Raw genomic sequence first — 27,299 nt, 5'->3', positions numbered from 1 at the left:
ACGAAGTGTCCTTTCAGCTTTCCAAAAGCATTGACAAATGGACTGCCTCCATTTAATTGTTTCCTTTCATGAAATTTTCCGGTTCGACCACTTGTGCCTTCCAGGTATCCATTCAAATGTATAACTGGACCTGTGATAATAAGGTGAACTTGAAAGATTGAATGAAATCTATTCAGTTTCCTTTGAGTCAATCAAATGTCTGCTTGTAACCGGTTGAATCTGAGTTGTAGCTATTGTGGAAAATCAAACATGCTTGCTTGAGAGAAAGTTGTTTTGTTTTTCTTATTGTATATGTCCATATGTATTTCCTTCTTCCCCACCCGAAAATAATTGTAAATGTCTCGATTTTTTTTTGTCACAGTGAGTAAACTGCTAATAAAATTACAGAAGCAGTTACCTGAAACATGCAATTCCTGAGAATGCCATTGCATTTGCAGTAATAAAAAATGTAGCTAATAAGCCATTGAACGGGTTATTGGCAGCAATCACTTGATTACTAATACTTACTAATGAGTATGATTGTTCACCTAGGAAATTCTGTGTCATTGGTCAATCGTTCAGTGCACCTTTGTGTGGCTAATGAACCCAGTCCGAAAGACACAAGTTTGGCAGCTGTGTTCAGGAAGTGGAATTGGTTGGCTTTCACCTCGCGATCACTGGCATTCCTTTCTCTAGACCCTTTTCTGTATTTCCTTTTGCTGATGTTGGAGGATCTGAGCTACAGGGAGAGGCTGAACAGGCTGGGGCTGTTTTCCCTGGAGCGTCGGAGGCTGAGGGGTGACCTTATAGAGATTTACAAAATTATGAGGGGCATGGAAAGGATAAATAGACAAAATCTTTTCCCTGGAATCGGGGAGTCCAGAACTAGAGGGCATAGGTTTAGGGTGAGAGGGGAATGATATAAAAGAGACCTATGGGGCAACCTTTTCACGCAGAGGGTGGTACGTGTATGGAATGAGATGCCAGAGGATGTGGTGGAGGCTGGTACAATTGTAATATTTAAGAGGTATTTGGATGGGTATATGAATAGGAAGGATTTGGAGGGATATGGGCCGGGTGCTGGCAGGTGGGACTAGATTGGGTTGGGATATCTGGTCGGCATGGACGGACTGGACCGAAGGGTCTGTTTCCATGCTATACATCTCTATGATCTATGATGGGTTTCTTGAAGAATTATACCCCTTCATGCAGGAGTTTCCTTCGAGTAACTTTCTTCTGAACAAGATTCTCCCAGGCTTTGAGGTCCACTTGGGATTTATTTTGTTTTGTTTCTTACCTCATACAGCCTTAGCAAAAAAGCTAATGTCGTGAAGTGTCCTTTGAGTTTTCCAAAGGCATTCACAAATGCCACTGCCTCCATCTAATTGTTTCCTTTCATGAAATTTCATGGAAATCGAGGAGTCTTTGAAGGTTTTCTTTGGTCCTCTTCGCATTTGAATGCCTTCCTTGTGTTGGTTGAAGAAGATTTGCTTTGGCATTTGGAACTCAGGCATCCTAAGAACATGGCCAGGCCAACAGAGTTGGTCTTGAAGTTGATACTATTGACTCTTTCAAGTACATTTATGTTAGTACACCTGTCCTCCCAGCTGATGCTGAGAATCTATCTCAGACAGCATTGATCATACTTCTCCAGGGCTTGAGGTATTGTCTGCACACAGTTTAGGTTTTGGAGCATATAAAAGAATTGGCAGGAAGATTGCATTATTCATAAGCATCTTTGAGTATGGACATCATGATTGTCAAAGTTTTTCATTCTTAGGTTTCCAAAGGTGAGCATCATGGATTGGATGTAGTGTTAGATTTCCATATTGGTGACAGCCTTAGTTGGCTTTCCACATACAGCACATTTTCCACATTTGGGATCTTAATGGAGAGACAGACCATAATTTGCCCTGGGGTGGGTTGGTAAAGGAATTACTATCTTGAGCTTGAGGCTAAGACCAAGTCTTCAGATTGCTTTAGAAAGACATTAAACAAGACTCTCTTCAATGGAAAGTGATGGAGGACGTTAAAGAATTTCTTTGGACATTGTCATTTGCATACTGAAGTTCTGAAGCAATGCCTGTCTTGTCTTCTTCTTGGATCTCAACTAATTTAGGTTGAAACATTTTCTGCCTGTCCTGTGGACAAACCAAGTCCTGACCTGACTTCAAAGGATTGTGTCATATTACCTGTCCATCACTGACATCTTGCTGTCGAGGTGTTGGAGGATGTCGATTAACTTCTCTCTGACTATTGAGAGGCTCTTCCATAGCTCTTCTTGATTGACTGAGACAAAAGCCTCGTCAGATTGATGAAGTCCATGGTGAGTGGTTGGTGTTGTTCCTGACATTTCTCTTAGAGTTATTGAACAATGAAAATAGTGTCTATCGTTCTATGGATTGACAGGAAGCTACATTGATTTTCAGGAAGGGTGTCTTCAGAGACTGGGTGAGGGTGCCTGATGAGAATTCAGATGATAATCTTCCTGGCAATGGAGAGAGAGGGAGATTCCTTGGTCATTCTCACAGTTTAGTATATTTCCTTTGTTGAAAGCAGTGACTATGACAGCATCCTTGAGATCAGCAGGGGTTCTTTTTCTTTGTCCCACATGTTCAGGAAGACTTGATGGCGATGACAAGGAAACTCAATTCCTCCAATTTTGAAACTCTCTGCTGGAATCCTGTCCACTCCTGCAGCTGTTCCATTCTTCATGTGTTTAATGGTGGCTTTCCCTTTGGCCAGACTCGGTAGAAGTCAGTGGTGTATTGAGGCATTTCCTCAAATATATCCTCATCTATGATTATATCATGGTTTTGGAATTCTTTTAAGTGTTGTCTCCATCAAAGGCTAATGTTTTCTCTGTCTCTCAAAAAGATTTCATCCTTAATCCATGCTGGTTTGAGGCCAAGGGTGTTGGGTCCGTATGCTGCCTTGATGGCACTATAGAAGTCCCTGGTGTCATGTTTTTTGGCAAGGAGTTGTAACTCCTCAGCCAGCATTCTGCCCACCATCAGTTCTTGATTTCCCTCATTCTTCCTTGCAACTCCATCTTTACTGTTTCCTCTTTGTCCTTCAGTCAGGCACGGAGAGCTTCCTTCTTGTTGTCAATGAGGGTTTGGATGATGTGGTCATTCTCATTAAGCCAGTCTTGGTGTTTTCTGGTCTTGTAGCTGATGGCTTCTCCACAGCATAGCTGTCTTCGGCTCTTTCCAGACTTCTACAACTCCATTAAAATTAACGCTTTGGAGATTTTGGTGAAGACAAGTCATTTAACTTGTATAATTGTTAAAATGTTCATTAGTCCAGATAAGGTTTGTGCAACTACAGTGGAGAATTGCTGAACACCTGAAGGAAAGAAAAACTGGTTTGCTCACTTTGTTGCCTGTGCTCAGATTTTGTGTGGCAGCCTGTTCCTGATTTTCCACCTGAAAAAAATCTTGAAGCACAGCACAGCTAAATATGCTGATTTCCATTCATATTCCACAATGCTCTGGCAAGCATTTAATCCTTCAACCAACAGAAGTGAAATAGAAGTTAATTTATCCTGTTTTTGGGTATGAAACTTTGCAGTGCACAAATTGGCTGACATATCTCGCTGCTGTGTAACAATAACTGCACTTTAAATAAAGTTTAGTGGCTGAAAAGATATTCCAAAGCAATAAATGTAATTAAATAAGGGCAAATCTCTTCTTTCCCATTGACTATTTTGATGCAATTTGTTCCTGATTTAAGTTGCAATGAAGTGAAAATATAAGATACTACAATTGTATCATAATTTTTCAGTGTGGTAACTAGGATAACATGGAAAACATGGAGAGTGAAATTAAACTGATTTGAAAACATATATTTTAATGTGACACCTATAGAAAAAAATGAATTGGTTAAAATGGTTAAATTAAAAGCGAGACTGTATTTGGTTTCCTACTTGACCACAATTTCCAGAAGTACTTTACAATTAAGAAGTACTCTGCAAATGTAACCTGTAGCAATGTACTTATTCCTTGTTTTTTGACCTTGTTTGCAGTAAACCTGCCACCTCTTTGAAGGTGCTGTAAGACTAAAACTTCTTAAAATTGTCAAACATTTAAGAACAGTGTGAACGAAAGCGAAAGGAAATGTTTTCTCGATAATTTGACACATATTCACACTTACATATTATTCCTCTATTTGTGTAACTTCCTTGATGTACTCTTTTGGATTTTTCCAAATATTCAGTTTGCCCATCAATGCTGTTTATTAATTCAAAATAACTACATCTACTAGCTCCCATTATCTGTCCTACTACTAACATTTTCAGAAAGAAATCTCAAATAAATTTGCTGAACCTGATTTACCTTTGAGAAGATGTTGTGCCGAACATGACGCCAAAATAAACTAATCCCTTCTGCCTGCCCATGAGCCATGTCCCTCCATATCTTGCATATTCATGTGCATATCTAAAGCCCCCTTAAACGCCCCTATTGCATCTCCCTCCACCCCTACCCTGGCAGCACATTCCAGGCACCTACTATTCTCTGTGCAAAAGAACTTGCCCCTCACATCTCCTTTGAACTTTCCCCCTCTTACCTTAAATGCATGCCCTCAACTTTGGAGGGAAAAATAACTTCTGACTATCAATGCTATCTATGCCTCATAATTTTATAAAATTCTATCAGATCTTCCCTCAGCCTCCACCGCTTGAGTGCAAACAATCCTAGTTTGTCCACACTCTCCTTATAGTTTATACCCTCTAATCCATGGAGCATCCTGGTATACCGCTTCTGCACCCTCTCAAAAGCAGGAGATGTCAGGATAAGCAGCCTTGGTTCCCTGATTTCTATCTGTTGTTTTTCTTGAATATTGATACAGATGGCCTCAGACTCAGGAGAAATTAGGTTTGCAGATTGGTGAGTTACAATTTTCAGATACTGTTTTCCCAGAACCACAGAGATCTGCATAACATTTGACAATATACATCAGGCCACTTTCTAAACTACAATAAATAGGTTTGAAGTTTATTGAAGATTCGTACTTCTATTATAACATTAAGAAAATCAGCAATAAGAAAATGCAATTGAAGTAAACGCCCTCAAGTTCTTAATGCTTCCCAGCTAGCAATCAAAAAATTCAAGGTTGTTTGACATTGCGGAAGGTTCAGTAGAAAACAAAAGTAGGAAGCTTGCCTTTGTGAATAAAGAATAAAATTAGTACAGTATCGAAAAATGTTTTTGGCTTTGAAATATCAAGGTGAAGGATCAGTTTGGGAGGAGATAAAGAATAATCATTGGAATTTATAAAAATGAAAGGTGTACTTATTAAAACAAATAATTGGGGTGTTTGAAGGGCTGAGGGATCTTGACAGGACGGATGCTGAGATAATTTTTTTACATCAAGGGAGAACGTAGAACTTTAGAGCACATTTTTACAAAAAGTGGCTTTGCATTTAAGATGAAGTTGAAAATTTTTTTTTGTTCCGAAGTTCAATAAACTTTGGAAGTCTCTACCCCAGAAAGCAGTTAATGTTAGATCATTGAATATTTTCAAGACTGCATTTGAAAGATTTTTGATCGACATAACCATTGACTCACATGTTGGGCAAGTGGAAATGTAAAGTTGATCTGTCATTGAACTGGCAGAGCAGGCTTCATTCTAAACATTAAGCACACCAATTAAACACATTTTTCTCAATGGTCATTCTGAATGTACTTTGTTATTTCAGTATCGATTTCTTTAAATGTCCATGCTTCTTTCTACGTTATGGAATGTTTTTAATAAGATTTTAAATTTTCCTCATCTAAACCATTGAAATTAGGTTATTGAATCAAGAATTGATATAACTTCACTCATAAGACAATATTAGTCTGCAAACCTTTCTTTCCTTACTCACTGTACATTCAGCTATTGAAATGTCAGGAGAATCCATTAAACCATGAAATATTTTATTAATCACAGTAAAGTATTCTTCAAATGTTTTTGTGTTATTTTGGATTACTGTAAATCTCAATCTAGTTACTTTCTGTACCCTCATGAGTACAGATACTTGGAGTACATTCTATGACGTGGGCAGAATTGCACTCAAAACTGTGCTAGTTTTAAGACGTTATTTTTCTTTTGTTCATCCATGAGATGAGGCATCACTGGTCAAGCAGCATTTATTGCCAATTCCTGAACGACTCTGAACTGCTCTTTGGGCAACCACATTGTTGTGAGTCTGGAGTCACATGTAGGCCAGACCAGGGAAGGATGACAGTTTTTCCCCTAAAGGACATGAGATGGGCTTTTCCCAATAATCGACAATTAATCTATGGTCATCATTAGATCCTTCTTTCCAGATTTTTAGTATTGAATTCAAATGCCATTACTTGCCATGGCAGGATACAGACTCAGGTCTCTGGATTAACAGCCCAGCAATAACACCACTAGACCATCGCTTCCCCCTAATTGATCCTATTTTTAACATTTGCATATCAACAAATGTAAAATCTTTCATGAGCCAATACAAATGAACAAAGTTTTTAGGACACAATTTAAATCTAATGGTATGGCAATCTGTGCAGTTTTATTATTCCAGTTGAAAGACTATTCTGCACAAGTTAAGTCTCATGGAATACAGGGAGAACTAGCCATTTAGTTACTGAACTGGCTCAAAGGTAGAAGACAGAGGGTAGTGGTGGAGGATTGTTATTCAGACTGAAGGCCAGTGACCAGTGGAGTGCCACAAGGATCGGTGCTGGTTTCACTACTTTTCATCATTTATATAAATGATTTGGATGTGAGCAAAAGAGGTTCAGTTAGTAAGTCTGAAGATGACACCAAAATTGGAGATGTAGTGGACAGCGAAGAGGGTTACTTCAGAATACAACGGGATCTTGATTAGACGGGCCAATGGGCTGAGAAGTGACTGATGGAGTTTAATTCAGATAAATGTGAGGAGCTGTATTTTGGGAAAGTAAATCTTAGCAGAACTTATATACTTAATGGTAAAGTCCTTGGGAGTGTTGCTGAACAAAGAGACCTTGGAATGCAGGTCCATAGCTCCTTGAAAGTGGAGTCGCAAGTAGATATGATACTGAAGAAGACATTTGGTATGCCTTTCTTAATTAGTCAGAGTATTGAGTACAGGAGTTGGGAGGTCATGTTGCGACATTGGTTAGGACACTTTTGGAATATTGTGTGCAATTCTGGTCTCCTTCCTATCAGAAGGATGTTATGAAACTTGAAAGGGTTCAGAAAAGATTTACAAAGATGTTGCCAGGGTTGGAGGATTTGAGATATAGGGAAAGTTTGAATAGGGTAGGGCTGTTTTCCTTGGAGTGTCGGAAGTTGAGGGGTGACCTTATAGAGGTTTATAAAATTATGAGGGTCATGGATAGGGTAAATACACCAAATCTTTTCCCTGGGGTTGGGGAATCCAGAACTAGAAGGCATAGTTTTAGGGTGAGAGGGGAAAGATATAAAAGAGAACTCAGGAGCAACTTTTGCACACAGAGGGTGGTGCGTGTATGGAATGGGCTGCCAGAGGAAGTGGCAGAGGCTAGTACAATTGCAACATTTAAAAGGCATCTGGATGGGTATATGAATAGGGCCAGGTGCTGGAAGGTGGGACTGGATTCAGTTGCGATGTCTGATTGACATAGATGAGTTGGATTGAAGGGTTTGTTTCCATGCTGTACATCTCTCTGAATCTCTGACTCTAAATAGCAATTTTAAATAGTTCCAGGGAATACCAATAATAGCTAACCTGATTTTGAACAAATTGTGAAAGCTAGATGTGCTTTTTTCATTCATCTATTGGATGTGGACATCATAGGCAAGGTCAGTATTTATTGCCCTCCCTAATTGTCCTTGAAACAACTGGCTTGCTAGGGCCATTTGAGAGGACCAATATGAATTGGTTTGTAGTCACATGTAATACAGACTAGGCAATAATGGCTTATGTCTCTCCCAAAAGGACATGAGTGAACCATGTGAGTATAATGTAAATACAGTTACCAGTAGACTTGCCTAATTTAATCTAATCTAATCTAATGTAAATACAGTTACCAGTAGACTTGTCTAATTTTTTAACTTCCTGATTTTATTGACTCCAATTTTGCCATGTTCTCGGGCACTGGATACATTGACATACAGTAGTCCATTTTTCACCTTTGTTTAGAATTGAATTTTTAAACTCTCCTGTTCGTGTCCTTGTGTACAGAAACAAACTTAAGTTTCAGAGCTTTAAATATGCAAGTGAGCATATTTAGATTAGATTCCCGACAGTGTGGAAACAGGCTCTTCAGCCCAACCAGTCCACACTGACCCTCCGAATAGTAATCCATCCAGACCCATTTCCCTCTGACTAATGCACCTAGCACTATGGAAAATTTAGCATGGCCAAGTCACCTGCTCTTCACATCTTTGGACTGTGGGAGGAATCAGGAGCACCTGGAGGAAACCCACGGAGACATGGGGAGAATGTGCAAACTCCACACAGACAGTCACCCGAGGCTGGAATCAAACCTGGGACCCTGGTGCTGTGAGGCAGCAGTGCTAACCACTGAGCCACTGTGCCACCCACTTGGTATTAAAACTATGAACATTTCTGCCTCTACCAATCTTAGTTCAAACTCACAATGGTAATTAATTGAATAGCCAGCAAAGTAAGCAGAGCTCATAGAGTCATAGACATCTACAACTCAAAAAAAGATTCTTCAATCCATCCCATTCCTGCCAGTCAAAAACAACTTCCTAACTATTCTAACCCCGTTTCCCAGCACGTGACCCAGAGCCTTGTATGTCTTAGTGTCACAAGCATACATCAAAATAATTATTAAAACTATGAACATTTCTGCCTCCACCAATCTTATAGGCAATGAGTTCCAGATTCCCACCATCCTCTGGGTGAAACATTTTCTCTTAGGTTTCTTCTAAACCTTCAGCCCCTTAAAACTATGTCCCCAGTTATTGATCCCTTCGTCAAGTTGGAAAGTTTCTTCCTGTCAACCCTATCTCGGCCCCTCATAATTTGACACATCTCACTCAAGTCCTCTTTACCTTTCCTCTGCTCTCAGGAAAGTACTCCCAGTCTGTCCAATCTAACATCATAACTGAAACTTTGCAACCCAGGTAACATTCTGATAAATCTCCTCTGCATCCTCCTCAGTGCTATCACATCCTCCTATCATGTGGATTCCAGAATTGCACACAATATGCTAGTTGTGGCCTTACAGCTCCAGCATCCCTCATTTCTATTCTAGCAAGTGAAGGCAGGCAGTCTCATCACATGGAATGCACCGGTGGATAGCACCAGAGTTGAGCCTGTTCTGTGCTCACTTGGGTTGCATTTCCTTAAAATAAAGGTCATTCACAAGTAGTGGGAAAAGCAAGAAATTTGTTTTCTTTAGCTCCCTTAATTTGGATGCTGAAGCCAATTGCAATATCCCTAATGCTACATCGAAAATATCAGTTAGCTTAGTGCAAGCCTAGAATTTGATCATGTAACTTTGCGTCTCCATGGCTAAGTTCTGCATTGGTTATAGACAAAAAATGAAAAGTTTGGCTGGATTATGGAAAGGCAGAATAAAGGAACCGGATTAATGGAATATATTGGTGCAGGTGTCATGGACTGATTGTCATTCTACTGTTTTGTATGATTCACTATGGGAGCTATTAAAATATTTTCAAGTAAGGAGCAATTATTGAGTTGCTCATTGCAAAGTTCAATAGATTGGGTGCACACATTACAGAATATAAAAAATGTCATTTGTGTACAATTAACAGATTTGAATATTATGATCCAGTTAGATTTGAAAAGAGAAATCTGAATAACTTAACAATGTATTTTCTAACGGTATACACATTCAGGTTTACTATTTATTTCCCCCAAGAACTATCCTTAAATGACCAACAATATTAGACTTCTACCCGGGAACTAAGTAAATATGCCACAGTGCTCTGGAAGGTATCTTTAATCAGCATCAGCTTCAGCTTTTTTCAATGGTAACTTTTAGTTGCCACTTCTTTACTGTCTTTTGTCTGGTTAATTGACTAGTACAAGTTAATCTGCTTGTTGGTTTTCCCGATGCAAAGCTTTGGAATACCATTGCATAATCTTCCACTGATTTCAAACAGTACAATCTTCCAGCTTCTATTTTCTCACCAAACTTGAACCATATTCCACATGGTCAATGACAAAACCAGCTTCCTTTTTTCAATCAGTGGAGCAGGTCTATCTAAACTAGCATGTATTTTAGCTTCTTTCTCTCGCTGAACTACAAGTTAAACACACCAGCTCCAAACTTCAACAAACTCTCACAGCAACCATTGAAATAAATTTTGACCAAAGAACTAGTCTAAACTCGCTCATCTCCAAAATGACACAGAATGGTGTAGGCTGCCTTCAAACCAATAAAGTAATTGGGGCTTGGAGTTTTTCAAGGTTCATTGAATATTTTTAAACTTATTTAGCTCTAACTCCCAAAAACGAAACTGTTTCTGGTAGATTGCACTTCTTACAGTCATCAAGTTTTCATTTCTTTAGCTCAGTGAACTCCATTGCTGTTTTCAAGCTCTGTCACTTCTACTCTGACTTTTTAAAACAAACATGTTACCTTATGAACTGCCATTTCTTGAAATGTCCTGGGCAATCTCCAAAACCCAGCCTTTTCATGAACTTATCTTTACAAGTCTGCTGAGAAACAAAAGCAAAAATGACCCACAACCTGGGTACCTACAAATCATTAAAGCTTAAGCTTAGATTTCATTGAATACAGGGAGAACTAGCCATTTGGATACAGAACTGGTTCAAAGGTAGAAGACAGAGGGTGGTGGTGGAGGGTTGTTTTTCAGACTGGTGGACTGTGACCAATGGAGTGCCACAAGGATCGGTGCTGGGTCCTCTACATTTTGTCATTTACATAAATGATTTGGATGTGAGCATAACAGGTCAAGTTAGTAAGTTTGCAGATGACACCAAAATTGGAGGTGTAGTGGACAGCGAAGAGGGTTACCTCAGATTACAACATGATCTGGAACAGATGGGTCAATGGGCTGAGAAGTGGCAGATGGAGTTTAATTCAGATAAATGCGAGGTGCTGCATTTTGGGAAAGCAAATCTTAGAGGACTTATACACTTAATGGTAAGGTCTGAGGGAGTGTTGCTGAACAAAGAGACCTTGGAGTGCAGGTTCATAGCTCCTTGAAAGTGGAGTCGCAGGTAGATAGGATAGTGAAGAAGGCGTTTGGTATGCGTTCCTTTTGGTCAGATTATTGAGTACAGGAGTTGGGAGGTCATGTTGCGGTTGTACAGGACATTGTTGGAATATTGCGTGCAATTCTGGTCTCCTTCCTACTGGAAAGATGTAGTGAAACTTGAAAGGGTTCAGAAAAGATTTACAAGGATGTTGCCAGGGTTGGAGGATTTGAGCTATAGAGAGAGGCTGAACAGGCTGGGGCTGCTTTCCCTGGAGCGTCTGAGGCTGAGGGGTGACCTTATAGAGGTTTATAAAATTATGAGGGGCATGGATAGGATAAATAAACAAAGTCTTTTCCCTGAGGTTGGGGAGTCCAGAACTAGAGGGCATAGGTTTAGGGTGAGGGGGAAAAATATTAAAGAGACCTAAGGGGCAACTTTTTCATGCAGAGGGTGGTACATGTATGGAATAAGCTGCCAGAGGATGTGGTGGAGGCTGGTACAATTGCAACATTTAAGAGGCATTTGGATGAGTATATGAATAGGAAGGGTTTTTAGGGATATGGGCTGGGTGCTGGCAGGTAGGACTAGATTGGGTTGGGATATCTGGTCGGCATGGACGGGTTTGACCGAAGTTTCTGTTTCCATGCTGTACATCTCTATGACTCTAAGTTGGAGTGTGACTCATTCACTGTAATTTACATTAATTTGATTTTACATTACTTCAACTTTTCTCATTAAAATATGTATACACAACATATATTACATTTATGTATTTAATTCTATGTTTTTGTTTATAAACCGATCGCTTAATAAATCTATGTATTGAAGTTACAAAATTATGTGCCAGGCAATTCTTCAGGGACTTCTCAGGATCAGCTGCAGTAACATGAGCATAAGATTGCTGGGAACTGCTTTCTTGTGTCTTTCGAACAATTCCCCAATCCCCAGAAGATTGGAGGCTAGCAAATGTGGTTCCCTTGTTCAAGAAGGGGAGTAGGGATAACCCTAGTAACTATAGGCCGGTGAGTCTCACTTCTGTTGTGGGCAAAATCTTAGAGAGAATTGTAAGGGATAGGATTTACGAACATCTGGATAGGAATAATGTGATCAAGGATAGTCAGCATGGTTTTGTGAAGGGCAGGTCGTGCCTCACAAACCTTATTGAATTCTTTGAGAAGGTGACTAAGGAGGTGGACGAGGGGAAAGCGGTAGATGTGGTGTATATGGATTTTAGTAAGGCGTTTGATAAGGTTCCCTATGGTAGACTACTGCCAAAAAATACGGAGGTATGGCATTGAGGGTGAGTTGGAGGTTTGGATTAGGAGTTGGCTGGCTGGAAGAAGACAGAGGGTAGTAGTTGATGGCAAAGGTTCATCCTGGAGTGCCGTCACTAGCGGTGTTCCGCAAGGATCTGTTTTGGGACAATTGCTGTTTGTCATTTTTATAAATGACTTGGAGGAGGGGTTAGAAGGTTGGGTGAGCAAGTTTGCGGATGATACGAAAGTTGGAGGAGTTGTAGACAGTGAGGAAGGATGTGGCAGGTTACAGTGGGATATAGATAAGCTGCAGAACTGGGTAGAAAGGTGGCAAATGGAGTTCAATGTAGCTAAGTGTGAGGTGATTCACTTTGGTAAGAGTAACAAAAAGATGGGGTACTGGGCTAATGGTCGGATACTTGGTAGTGTGGATGAGCATAGGGATCTTGGTGTCCATGTACACAGATCTTTGAAAGTTGCCACCCAGGTACATAGTGCGGTGAAGAAGGCATATGGCGTACTGGCTTTTATTGGTAGAGGAATTGAGTTCCGGAGTCCTGAGGTCATGTTGCAGTTGTATAAGACTCTGGTGCGGCCGCATCTGGAGTATTGTGTGCAGTTTTGGTCGCCATACTATAGGAAGGATATGGAGGCACTGGAACGGGTGCAGAGGAGGTTTACCAGGCTGTTGCCTGGTATGGTAGAAAGATCGTATGAGGAAAGGCTGAGGCACTTGGGGTTGTTTTCATTGGAGAAAAGAAGGTTTAGGGGTGACTTGATAGAGGTGTACAAGATGATTAGGGGTTTAGATAGGGTCGACAGTGAGAATCTTTTTCCACGTATCTCCTATTACAAGGGGGCATAGCTTTAAATTAAGGGGGGGTAGGTATAGGACAGATGTTAGGGGTAGGTTCTTTACTCAGCGAGTCGTGAGTTCATGGAATGTCCTGCCAATAGCAGTGGTGGTCTCTCCCTCAAGATGGGCATTTAAGCGGGCATTGGATAGGCATATGGAGGATAGTGGGCTAGTGTAGGTTAGGTGGGCTTGGATCGGCGCAACATTGAGGGCTGAAGGGCCTGTACTGCGCTGTATTCTTCTATGTTCTATGTTCTATGTTCTCCTAATGTTACACCAGCCAATGGTAATTTCACTAAAAATGTTGGTCCCAATTTTACATGAATAGTTACACGTTTTTAAAGTGTATTTTAGTTGGTTTGTTAAAAGAACCATATTTAATAACCTTGTTTGTCTTTTCTAGCGAAAACATGTGGAGTGAATTTACATGGGCCAGCTGGTACCTTTGTGTCTCCCAACTTTCCTTTTCAATATGACAGCAATGCACAATGTGTCTGGATAATAACAGCAATAAGCCCCAATAAGGTAAGTGACAAATTAATTTATACACTTTCAATGTTGGTAATAATGCACCGTCATAAAAGAGTCCAATGTTTAATGGTAATGATCAGAGAAAATTACTTCTGGTTCATTACGCTGGTAACAAATTCATTGATCTCCGCTTTTAAAAATGTCTGAAATAATAATTAGACAAAAACTTTCTGTCAGGTTAAATTACAGAACTTCTATGATACATTACAAACTCCATTGTCCATCTTGTTAATATGCATACACTATTTAAGTGAAATGCAACTGATGTGTCCTTCACATTGTGATTTAAACCTGCTCTGCTGTAACATGAAAAAAAAATACCCCATTTCTTTCTGTCTATCACAGAAATTAAGGAAGAGTTTTGCTCATTTAAAACATGTCACCAAGCAATGCACATAAAGGAAAATGCATCCAGAGTGATAGAATGCAGTAAGAGTGACGGCAAGGTTGTTTACACTTCAAATACTCTGACAAGTTTATTGCTCTTCTAAAACTTTATAGCTGTATAATGAGCCTTTGCAATGAAAATACTGCTTTTTTTTATAGATCATCAATTATACATCAACAATTTCATACCAGTGTTTGCTGTTTTTCTTTGGGAGGGCCAAAATGTCCATTTCACTCAGGTTGATCAGAATTTCACTTAATGTGAATGTTGTAAACATCATCTTATAATCATATCATATTAGAGCATTTGTGTTTTGAAAATAATGGTTGCTGTTTGAACTCCCATCTCAGGCAATCTGTGACTGAGAATATAAAAATTATAAACCTCTCAGTGTGATAAAATTGTAACTGAAAAATATTTTGGAAAATTTGCATCATTGCAAGCCCATTTATTTTTTTTTAAAACCAGATCTTCCACTTCTGCTATTATATATAATTTCATAGATGTGACATATCCATCTTGTAGCCATGGCAATAGATAAGGTTGTTCTTAGTCATCATTGCAGCAACATTGAAATTGCCAATGGAAATCAGGGTAGAGTATATACGAGAAGCAGCTAAATTTCTAGTTACCATGAAAAAGAAATGATGGCACTGGAAGAAGCAAGTTGCTTCGACAAAATGGATGGCAGAAGGGGGTCAAACAAGAAACAGCTAACTTCATAAAGTTTGACTTGGGCGTTTCCTCAGAAGAGAAACGATGCATTAGAATTGCACTGTTTAATATTGACTCCAAGTGGCATAGTTCTATTTAAAATCTCACTCATATCTGTTCAGAATATAAGAGATTAAATGGCCTCACCAGACCTACTAAACTACACTACCAACACCTCTGACCCTTCCAGGTAATACTTTTATGTATATTGTACTTCTTCAGTCTTTAGCCTTGCAACATACTAGGATTATACTTTTAACTTCTGATTGTTCTTGCCATCATGTTTTGCCTGTTAACTAGTGTGGTACTTTCCTTCAATGTACCATAGACTTTTAAGTATCCCTTAGTTATCACACCTATACTTTATGGTGCTTGTCTTCATATTTGGTAGTACAAAAAGATTCAGTTCAACCTGAACTGAACTGCTCCTGCCTCCCTCACTCCTTCCTGTCCCCTACACCACCCCCTCTCCCCTCCCCCCACCCCTCACCCCACCTCCATAAGCATAAGGAATCCCAGACTACAAGTCATGACATCTTGGAATTAGATCTCTGATCTTGCAGGAAGAAATAGTTCTGACGAACTTGAGGATATGACAAGTGCAAGTCCACTATGGCTTCCCTGTTGAAAGGTTGGGGAACACAAACTTTGTCGTTGGTAATATTAGCAGCTTGTGACCAAGAATCACAGGAGAACCACAACTACAGCCCAGACTGGATAAATAATTTCTCTCGCATGTCAACAATAAGACAGTAGATAATTCTACAAGGGTCATTTACTCAGTGAAGCAGAACACAAGGCTATGGGCGATGTCAGAATAGGATCTGACAGTTATTACAGTTGAAGTAAAAATAAATTTGTTCGTCGGCGGTGATCATTTGAATTAATATGTGAGGCTTTCATAGATTATTATGTTTTAAAACAAGGAAACAGCTTGGCTTATTGCTTGCTGTGATCACCTGACAAATACTGACAACCCTTATGGAAGATACAAAGCACAACTACCTTGGAATTAGCATTTTAATCAAGAAGCACTGAAGCTCAATGATTGCCAAGAAATTTGTGTCTCTTGTTTTATTCATTAGTGAGTGATAATTTTGCAGATTGAAAAATAAAAGGTTATCTGCAAAACGTTTAAACTGGAGCTAGACTTGAAATGGTCAAATAGACTATGTTTCAACAGCTCTCTTTGAACAACAAATAGGGAGAAAGCACCATGTACTGAGGACCAACATACTCATCTCTCAATCTCAATATCAATCCCAAACTGGCACGTTTGGAGGAGCCAATACTTGGAAAACCTTCTGTTGACTGCGACATTAACGTTTGTGCAAGCTTTGCAACTCCTGAGAAAAAAGGTCAACTGCTAAGTAATTGGGACTCAGGTTTCACACACAACTCAAAGATTATTTAAAAATGAAACTTGAAAACTACAGCTGTCTTTACTTCCTGTCTGGATCAGATAACTGGTTGAATTGACAGTAAGTGTTTATGTAAAATCAAGTGAAGCTCTTTGAGTAAGTTTTTAATCTTTGAAAAAGATAAGGTTGTTGTCTTTTGTCTCATGGTCAGTATGTCAGTACAGAGGAACCTTGATTATCTGAATATCAATTATCCAAATATGGGATTCTCCGAACGAGATTTCGAGGTCCTGATAGAAACATTACATCAAAGAGATGTTTCCAACACTGATCACGTCTTTTGTTTACTGTGATTAAAAGTGAACTCAGCTTAATAAAATGCTGCCAAGAGCAGTCCTGGACTGATGGGAGCCCAGCCACCATCTCCAAATGACTGATCTCCCGCCCTCCCTCTCTATCCACACTTTCGCTGGAGCTCTACACAGACATGTACCCTAAACCCCCCTTCGTGGATAATCTCTCCAACATTGTCCTGTAAAGGGTAAAGGTGGAATGTGTGTATGTGTGTGTGCGCACGCATGGGCATGCGTGCACGCACACGTGCTATTTGGAGACCCCCCCCCCCCGCCAAAAGGCGGTGGCAGAGACAGCAACAGTCTGTCCCGGAGAGGGAGCAGGGGCAGACCGGGACCGGTCGGAGGTGGGGGTGGGGGTGGGAGGGACGGTGCTGGATGGAGTTGGAGGGAGGGCAGGGTGTTGGATGGGGTTGGGGGTGGGGGAGGAGGTACACGTGGGGTTGTTTTGGATGAGGTTGGGGTAGGCGGGGGCGGTGTTGGACAGGGTTGGCGGGTGGGTAGCGGATTTGGACGGGGTAGGGCACAGGCGGGGAATAGCAGCGGATGGGGGGCAGTGTTGGATGGGATTGGGCTTGGGGGCCCACAGGAGTAGTTTTGGATGAGATTTGGGGGTGGGCTTGGGGAAGGCGGGGGCAGGGGTGGGGGTGGTGTTGGATGGGGTTTGGGGGTGGTGGGCACATCGGGGGTGGGGGCTCGTGGGTGGTGAGCTGCTGCCTAGTCTCCTGAATGGGGAGTGGACTTAATAGAAAACCCCGAGCCCCTGAGGAAAGGCATTGAATCAATTAATCGAATAATCAATTATCCGAACGAACTAGTACCCGCCCAACTCTTTCACATAATTGAGGTTCATCAGCATACCTTTAAGAGACATGCTTATAATAATATTGCCTGCTAAAGATCTCAGCCTCCAACTTGACTCAGATCACTTGATGTTTGGGTTCCTCAATACCACAAAAACCATACCTGATTTCTTATGTTACAACAGATAAGAATAGCACCATAATATCAGGTAAAACTATCTTCTTGGAGGAAAAACATATTGAGTGTAAGCTAAGGTGCTTTCTCCCTATTTGTTGTTCAAAGAGAGCTGTTGAAACATAGTTGGATAGTTTTCACATTTCCACACTGTGTTTTCTATACCTTTGTAATGAAATTGCAGTGTGAAACTGCAGTAAAACGATTTTGAATTGGCTAAAGTTCTCGGCATAATTGGTGTGGTCATGAATGAACAGATACCAGAAATATATGAAAAATTTCCAGATGGCAAGATAAGGTCAGGCTGTCAGGATAGATAATAAAAAGGAATGGAAACCATAAACAACAACGGAATAGAGCAGATGGTGGACAGGTAGTGAATAGAGCAGCGATAAAATGTAATCTAAACCTTTACTGCCTCCCTTTCATGGAAGATCAGAGAGTGTAACGGAAAAGAAAAGTCAATTCCCATATAGTTTAAAATATGCTTTTTCTTATTTGATTGCATTTCTCAATAATTTGTGTTCAATAAATTTTGAAGACTGCAAATTGTGGCTCTGTAGCACCCTTCTTTGCACCCTGTGTGCTGTTTGAGCATGTATCTGAAGTGACAGCTGTGCTAGAAATCATTTTGGTATTAATGCTACCAAACATCCGATTAGTGTCCACTGGGCAGTTGCAGAGCAGCTAGTTCATTCGTCAGTCAGTGTGTAATGCTCATTTGTAGTGCTATTTTGAAGTTCAACACTTCAGTTCTGTCATCTGCTAACTTTACCGAGCCAAACATATATCAAGCAGCAGGAATTACTCCTCCCATCAACACTGTTCTATGGGATCACGGAGTGCTTTTGGTTTTGTTATTAGTCATTTTCTACTAATTGTTGCTGCAATAAAAGAAGTACTTGTTGATTTTCACTCATTGAAGTAAACCAGAAATTGTGTGGTGTATGCTGATGCAACATGATCCCTGCACTTATTTTAGGCACTCACATATTTTGTGACCATGGTGTTAAAAAAATGCACAGCGGTATTTTCCAACAAAATTAAGCAGATTTAATCAGGATTCTACAATAAGCTCAAATCAGATATAGCATTTGATTGGTATGTTTTTATTTTTTCAGAGAGTAAATTTGCTCGCTCAAATAAAAACATTGCTTGATTTTAATATAACTATGGCAGTTTATAATATATTGCATCATTTATTTTTCCAGTTTAAGCATATGGTGCATAAAGTATAATATTTGTTCACATTTAGTTTGTTTTGCACTTTTGTGTTTCATTCTTTTAATATATAAAAAAGCAAGACTATGTAATGGACCATTCTAAATTGCTCAGTAATATCCTTCTCAAACCGAGCAGTACTTCATGAGTTTGGTGCACTATTGTCGGTGTTAGCTTTGAGTGGTCAGTTGTTTCTACTTTTGATGGGGACAGCTCTTCAAAATGTAGCTGTTGTTGTACTTCATTAGCTGATAGGCTGTGGTGATCATTATTTCAAGGACCAGTAACTCTTAGTGTTTCTTCTTTCATAACATCTAAACATATAAACTGCAATTATAGTGATCACATTTGCTCAGGCATAGGTAATGATTTGTACAGATTGCTTTCATTTTCACACTAAAAATATAAAAGAAACTAATTTAGGTGAAGCAACTGGAGAAAGAAAAATATCAAGTTTTATTTCAAAGTGGTGTCCTTAATTCCCTTATGTTCTTCCAAGTGTGTATTAGCTTATTTTATGCTGACTTCTAGAAGCTTTGGTTTCTGAGCTACATCTCTTTGACCCTTCTTAAATAGAGGCATTACACTTGCAATACTCTCATTCATCATCTCCTCTGACAGTTCTTCAGGTGGACTGGTTCAAGTAAATTAAATGTTTTTTTTAAAATCCTATTTCTAGCCTTCACATTTCTCAAGCTTTATATTGGATCAATGTCAGTGTGTCTTGGGATATGTCTCTACATTTACGTTTCTGATATTTTCCACTTAACTGCCTAGGACAAGGTCAAATATAGTCTGAAACCATGGTGAACTAAAACATAATGGACAGAAATTTATGTTTTGCTGCTTGCCTCTCCCAAACTCAGCATATTAATTTATCTCAAACATTAGGCCAGTCTGAACTTTGAAGACAGTTAATGAATGCAAGAAGATATGAAGTTTATGTATAAAGTGATCCACCTCTATTTCCATATTGTAGAGAACATCTAGTGTCTTCAGTGAGACAGCTATGTGCGTAACGTACAATAACATCAATAAGCACAACCCAGAGCTGTGTGGAAGCAAGTGATATTGTAGCTATACAAAAGAGTATAGATGGATATGGGCCAAATGCTGTCAAATGCGAGTAGATAAATATAGAATATTGGTTGGCATGTGTTAGTTGGACCGCAGAGTCTATTTCCACGCTGTACATCTCTTCGATATTAATTAGTGTTCCAAATAAACTTCAAGACAAACTGCCTCAACAAGAACCTGACCTTCTGATTTTTTTTCTCCCTGCTGTCCATCCCATCCAAGATATAACTGTGACACAATTCCTGTGCAGTGGATTGCTATTGCGATACTCATTGAGCTAATTGGCTGATTTTATGTGTAGTAATGTAGAGAAAGCCACAACGCATAATAGTGAGAGAGAGTGAACACTAAATGCTGAATTTGACATGAATTGATTTATTATTGTCACGTACTGAGATACAGTGAAAAATATTGCTTTATCTGCTAATGCAATCAAGTCTTAACTTACTTAAGGACATCAGGGTAATAGAACAGATTGCAGAATATAATGTTACAGCTACAGAGAAAGTATCGAGGAAGATCAACTGTATGAGAGGTCTGTTCATAAGTCTCATAACAGTAGGGAAGAAACTGCTCTTAAATCTGTTAGTAAATGTTTTCATACTTTTGTACCTTCTGCCCGATGGAAGAGGGTGGGAGAGAGTATAAAAGGGATGGGTGGGGTCTTTGACTACATTGCTGAAAATGTGTTGCTGGAAAAGCGCAGCAGGTCAGGCAGCATCCAGGGAACAGGAGAATCGACGTTTCGGGCATAAGCCCTTCTTCAGGAAATTCCTGAAGAAGGGCTTATGCCCGAAACGTCGATTCTCCTGTTCCCTGGATGCTGCCTGACCTGCTGCGCTTTTCCAGCAACACATTTTCAGCTCTGATCTCCAGCATCTGCAGACCTCACTTTCTCCTCTTTGACTACATTGCATACTTTCATGAGGCAGTGGGAAGTATAGATAGAATCAATGGAAAGAATCATAGAATCCCTATAGTATAGAAACAGGCCCTTCAGCCCAACAAGGAGAAAGTGAGGACTGCAGATGCTGGAGATCAGAGCTTAAAAATGTGTTGCTGGAAAAGCGCAGCAGGTCAGGCAGCATCCAAGGAGAAGGAGAATCGACGTTTCGGGCTTATGCCTGACCTGCTGCGCTTTTCCAGCAACACATTTTTAAGCTTCAGCCCAACAAGTCCACACCGACCCTCCGAAGAGTAACCTATCCAGACCCATTCCCCCACTGTATATTTACCCCTGACTAATGTACCTAACCTACATATCCCTGAACACTATGGGAAATTTGGCATGGCCAATTCACCTAACCTGCACAAGTTTGGATTGTGGAAGGAAACTGGAGCACCCGAAGGAAACTCATGCAGACACGAGGAGAATGTGCAAACTCCACACAGACAGTCGCCTGAGGCTGGAATTGAACGGGTCCCTGGTGCTGAGGGGCAGCACTGCTAACCACTGAACCACTGTACCATCCCAAAGAAGGCTGATTTTCATGATTAACTGGTCTTTGTTCACAACAGTCTGTAATTTTTTGTGGTCTTGAGCAGAGCAGTTGCTGTACCAAGCTGTGAGGCATCCAGATTAGATGGTGCATCTACAAAAATTGGTATTAGTCATTGTGGACATGTTGAATTTCCTTAGCCTTCCGAGGAAGTAGAGGTATTGATGTGCTTTCTTGACATAGATGGACGAGAATAGATTGTTGGCAATATTTACTCCTAAGGACTTGAAGCACTCAATCACCTCCACCTCAGAACCATTGATACAGACAAAGGCATGTTCATCAATCGCTTCTTAAAGTTGATGACCACCTCCTTTGTTTTTCTGGCATTGAGCGAGACATTATTATCTTTACATCTGTCTGGGTTCAGAGCTGAAGCCATGATTAAACTAAAGCAAAGTGGGTACTTTTGCTCCCATTGCTTTTAAAAAGAAATATAGCAGTTTACAAGAGGTCCAGAACAACTGCAATTCCAAAACAACAATTTAAAAGTTGAAGGACAGTTCCAGTCTAAGAAAGTGATTGTGATCAAAGTACATAAAATAATTACAGAAAAATATATTTCCTATCTGAAAAGCCCTTACCTAGTCAACAGTGATTTTTATAAATTGCTTGAAATGAGGAAGTGGAAGGTTGGGTTCATAAGTTTACTGATGACCCAAAGGTTGGTGGTATGGTGGATAGCATGGAGGGCTATTGTAGGTTGAATGGTACATTGACAGGATGCAGAGCTGGGCTAATAAGTGGCAGATGGAGTTCAACCTGAAAAAGTGTGAAGGGATTAATTTTGGAAGATCGAATTTGTATGCAGATTACAGGGTTAAAGTCAGGATTCTTGGCAGTGTGGAGGAACAGAAGGATTTTGGGGTCCATGTCCATAGATGCTTCAAAATTGCCACTGAAGTTGATAGGGTTGTTAAGAAGGCTATATGGATTAGCAGGGGGATTGAGTTTAAGAGCCGCGAAGTTATGCTGCAGCACTATAGAGCCCTGGTTAGATCGCTCTTGGAATATTGTGTTCAGTTCTGGTCGACTCATTATCGGAAAGATGTGGCAGCTTTAGAGAGGGTGCAGAGGAGATTTACCAGGATGCTGCCAAGACTGGAGGACAAGTCTTATGAAGAAAGGCTGAGAGAGCTAAGGCTTTTCTCATTGGAATGAAGAGGAGTAAGACACAACTTGTTCGAGATATACGAGATAATGAGAGACATAGATAGAGTGAATAGTCTGAGACTTTTTCCCAGGGCCGAAATGGCTATCATGAGGGGACATAATTTTAAGGTGATTGGAGGAAGGTTTAAGGGAGATGCCAGAGGTCGGTTCTTTACACAGAGTGGTTGGTGCATGGAATGCACTGTGAGTAGTCACGGTAGAGATACATGAGGGACTTTTAAGCGATTCTTGGATAGGCATATGGATGATAGTAAAATGAAGGTTATGCAGGTTAGTTTGATCTCAGAGTAGGCTAAAAGGTCAGCACAACATCAAGGGCTGAAGGGCCTGTACTGTGCTGTACTATTCTATGTTCTCTGTTCTATCTCTATCAATTCTGTCACTTTATTTTTCCAAAATGCTCTAAAATTTTAAAAAAGGCAAACCTGACTGATTATTTGTTTGGCAGGAACAACATGAACAGGCACAAGCCCAGAATCGAGAAAGGAGCAACAACTCTTAAGAAAATAGCAGAGACATACCAAATAAAAACAGAAAATACATTACACCACAATATAGACATTTTGCTTGCAATGTTTACAGAGCAAAAAGTTATTCAAGGAAATTGGAAAGCAAACGTCTAACCGTGGATGTCAGAGTCAGAAAGTGTGGCACTGGAAGAAGCACAGCCAGTCAGGCAGCATCCGAGGAGCAGGAGAGTCAACGTTTTGAGCATAAGGAATCCTGACGAAGAGCTTATGCTCAAAACACGGACTCTCCTGCTCGTTGGACGTCGCAGTCGTCACTTTCTCCTATTGAACCATGGATGGACTATCCATTGACATTCTTTTACAATTCTAGTTTTAAGACAGAACAGGCTTTACTTTGGATCAGCAAAAAAGCTTGCACTGGATAACAGGCAGTCAAATTTCTTGCTGAAGGATCTGAAATTTTCAGAGTGATTAAATTATCTGGTATTTCTTAAAACTACTGCAAATATAAAGGCAAAACCATTTCAATCTTTAGAAGATCAACATAAAGTTCAAGTCAATATCAGAATACATGGCCTCTAGTTCAAGTCATACTACTAATAGTCAGGAAAAGTAATCAGCTCATAAGCAGGCAGTGAAAGGAAGGTGTGGAATATGATTTCACCAATGATAACATAACTGAACAGCATATGGAATATGTTATTGCCTTTAAGCCCATCAAGTCTTTCAGAAAAGCACTTTTGGACAGTTCATAACAATTGTTGCAGATCTGCTACATTTGCAAATTTTGGATTTTGGAGCAATAACTACAGCCATCAGTGGGTCCAGTAGAACATCCAAATCTTGTACGAAGTATATCTCATCTCATTCACAACAACAGTTTGGAACATAGGCAAGCTATGTTCCATAACGTAACATAGAGCTGAAGTGTTTAGAAAATCCAGTCACCCAGAGAAATCCAGAGTAAAATATTATTCTTCACAACAGCTGATGAGAAATAGATAACTGAGGAGGAAAGCTAAAGAAGCTTCCAAAATTCCATTCATGGCACACAAACATGCCAAAAAAAAGTCCAAGAAGTAACAGCAATGTTATAGGTTGCAGACTGCTATCAGACAACTTGTGGTCAACTTGACACACCAACAAAAACTGTCTGAAGCTTATATTTTCATCCAGGTGATACACGCCAGCAGAATAACAACATGCATTATATGCAGGAACAACACAAACAAGCACAAGCCCAGAATCTATAAAGGAGCAACAACTCTTTAGAAATAGTAGAGATATGCCAAAATAAAAGCAGAAAATGCATTACACCACAATATAGGCATTTTGCTTGCAATGTTTACAGAGCAAAAAGTTACTCAAGGAAGCTGGAAAGCAAACATCTAACCGTGGATGTCAGAGTCAGAAAGCATGGCACTGGAAAAGCACAGCCAGTCAGGCAGCATCCGAGGAGCAGGAAAGTTGATGTTTCGAGCGTAAGCTCTTCAGGCCGCACAGGAACCAAATATCATCTCTTTGTTTATCTTTAATGAGATATATTTGGGAAACTGGGATAGCACAAAGTAGTCCATAAATCAACTGCTTAGAATGGGCTGACATTCCATCCCTCTGCACTATCTATCGTAAATGTTAATAGGGATACTCAAGTTGGACACCCGAACCCTTTTTTTTACAAAGTTGAAACAGACGGATACCAATTATTGGTCTGGCAATATGAAAGATCTACTGGGCGGCATGGTGGCACAGTGGTTAGCACTGCTGCCTCACAGCACCAGAGACTCAGGTTCAATTCCCACCTCAGGCAACTGTCTGTGTGGAGTTTTGCACATTCTCCCTGTGTCTGCATGGGTTTCCTTCCGGTGCTCCGGTTTCCTCCCACCATCCAAAAAATGTGCAGGTTAGGTGAATTGGCCATGCTAAATTGTCTGTACTGTTAGGTAAAGGGGTAAATGTAGGGGACTGGGTGTGGGTAGTTGCTCTTCGGAGGGTGGGTATGGACTTGTTGGGCCGAAGGGCCTGTTTCCACACTGTAAGTAATCTAATCTAATCTACTTATTGTTATTATCCATGAAATGACAAACCCATCCATTATAGCATGAAAGATTCCAGACTGCAACATCAAGTCTGTCTATCACCTGACTAAACCTTTCCCATGTCCATTTAATGTATCAACAATTTGAAAGGTAATTCTGTGTTTCATACGAAAAATGATGCCCAGCTCAGCTTCAACTCTGCCTTCAAGTGCATCATCTGTATTCAAGAAGTGCTCAAACTGCAGTTGGATTCTGTGGTGCAAAACAATGCCAGCCAGAAAGTCCAGCTTCATATCGATTGATTCAGCATCAAAGCATATGTTTTGAAAAAAGATGGCACTATACTTATATATTGAGACCCAAGACGGCTGAACAATGCATTAGAAAGTTGTCTACACAAGAGCCTGATACTGGAAGAGTTTAAATTCTCAAGTGTCTTGTGTGCATCCAAAACCATTGCCAAGAATGGACATTGGTGCATACAATTTTCCCTCGATTCACAAGATCTGATGACTTTTAGAGCACATCTTTGGTAGATACTGCTTCTTCAGATTACTAGTGGGGTTATCTGTCAGACTGAACATATACCAAAGAAGTATGGATTGTATCATTGAGAATCTACCAGGTTGTCTCTGTAATACAGATGACATCACATTTGAAGGGAACTAAACATGATCATAATATGAACCTTCATGAGCACATGACATCAACAAGGAAACATAGTTTTGTTTTCATATACTGAAAAAAATGTCAAATCAACATGAGTCAAATTAACTTCTTCAGTTCAAATTACTCATCAACTGGTTTTAGACCTGATCATATCAAATATGAAGATACACAGAAGGTGCTCACACAACAAAAGGAGGCTGTTGTTTGTGTCTGTTTGATTTAACTTTAAAAGTCACATACATTTTGTATTTTGTAACCAAGGTGTCTTCTGTTTGAGGTCTCTCTGCAGACAAATGTGATACAAATGGCAGAAGGATCAATGGTACATTTTTCAATCTCTCAAGAATACTATATCAGCTAGTCATTATGTACTTCAATATCATGATCTAACCAGCTCACTGTGTCAGAAGTAGATGAATTTTAGAAAGGCATCAGAGAGTGTCTGCCAGGTCCTTGTGACCACTTGAGTTACTTACTCCAACATTAAAAGTCAAACTCTTATTTTAGTTTTTGGATAGACAGGCAGGTTTCATGCATATTCATTCAGCAAGTACTTCAGTGTTCATACTGACCATAAATAATTGGAAATGATCAGACAAAAACCTGACACAAGTGCACCTCCATGATTACAACACCAACTTTGAAGATCCAAATGTCCGGTTTAAAGTACGATGTCAGCCAGGCTCCTAAATGATCATTTCTTACTTTGAAACTCAGCTGAGAACAAAGATATTCCTTTAGACCTGAACTGGAAGGTAATCTTGCAATCAATCTCAAACATTATGGTCACAGCTGAGGAGAGTAAATTCAGCAAACAACTTCAGATGACCAGCTTTGACAGCTCAAAAAGATCATCAGTAGGTGTCCTAAATACATTCAACAGGTCCCTGAGTAAGTACATTTTTTCTGGTCAGTCAGGGATACATGAGCACTCTGCAAGAATGAAATCTTCAAAAATAAACAAATTCATAATTCTACAAGCAATGCTACAAACACGTTTGGGTAAAATACATAGAGGTCACACAGTTGCAGCAAAAGCCAAGACATTAGCATCTGTTTCCATATATTAGTTGGACATTATTTGGGACATTGATCAACTAATCAAATTATGTAAAACATGCGAGATGATGACACATATTTTTAAATGTTCAAGGCATAATTATATTACATTCTGGATTAGTGGTGCTGGAAGAGCACAGCAGTTCAGGCAGCATCCAAGGAGCTTCGAAATCGACGTTTCGGGCAAAAGCCTTCATCAGGAATAAAGGCAGTGAGCCTGAAGCGTTGAGAGATAAGTTAGAGGAGGGTGGGGGTGGTGAGAAAGTAGCATTGAGTACAATAGGTGAGTGGGGGAGGGGATGAAGGTGATAGGTCAGGGAGGAGAGGGTGGAGTGGATAGGTGGAAAAGGAGATAGGCAGGTAGGACAAGTCCGGACAAGTCATGGGGACAGTGCTGAGCTGGAAGTTTGGAACTAGGGTGAGGTGGGTGAAGGGGAAATGAGGAAACTGTTGAAGTCCACATTGATGCCCTGGGGTTGAAGTGTTCCGTGGCAGAAGATGAGGCGTTCTTCCTCCAG

General features: G+C 40.1%; 1 protein-coding gene across 3 annotated transcripts in view; it reads left to right on the top strand.

The window, feature by feature from the left end:
* Window positions 1-27,299, top strand: part of csmd3b (CUB and Sushi multiple domains 3b) — a 1,935,846-nt gene that overhangs the window by 1,306,530 nt on the left and 602,017 nt on the right. For all 3 annotated transcript variants that reach the window (XM_087986040.1, XM_087986041.1, XM_087986039.1), the window contains one exon: window positions 13,653-13,774. In XM_087986040.1, coding sequence (XP_087842166.1) covers window positions 13,653-13,774 — 122 coding nt within the window. The remainder of the gene's footprint in view (window positions 1-13,652; window positions 13,775-27,299) is intronic.

This window comes from Chiloscyllium plagiosum, unplaced genomic scaffold (assembly GCF_037043375.1).
Source record: "Chiloscyllium plagiosum isolate Xiang-an unplaced genomic scaffold, Cpla_swu_hap1 HiC_scaffold_4, whole genome shotgun sequence".
Lineage (NCBI taxonomy): Eukaryota > Metazoa > Chordata > Chondrichthyes > Orectolobiformes > Hemiscylliidae > Chiloscyllium > Chiloscyllium plagiosum.
The sequence above is the reverse complement of the archived record's forward strand: the minus strand, read 5'-3'. Positions and strand labels throughout refer to the sequence as shown.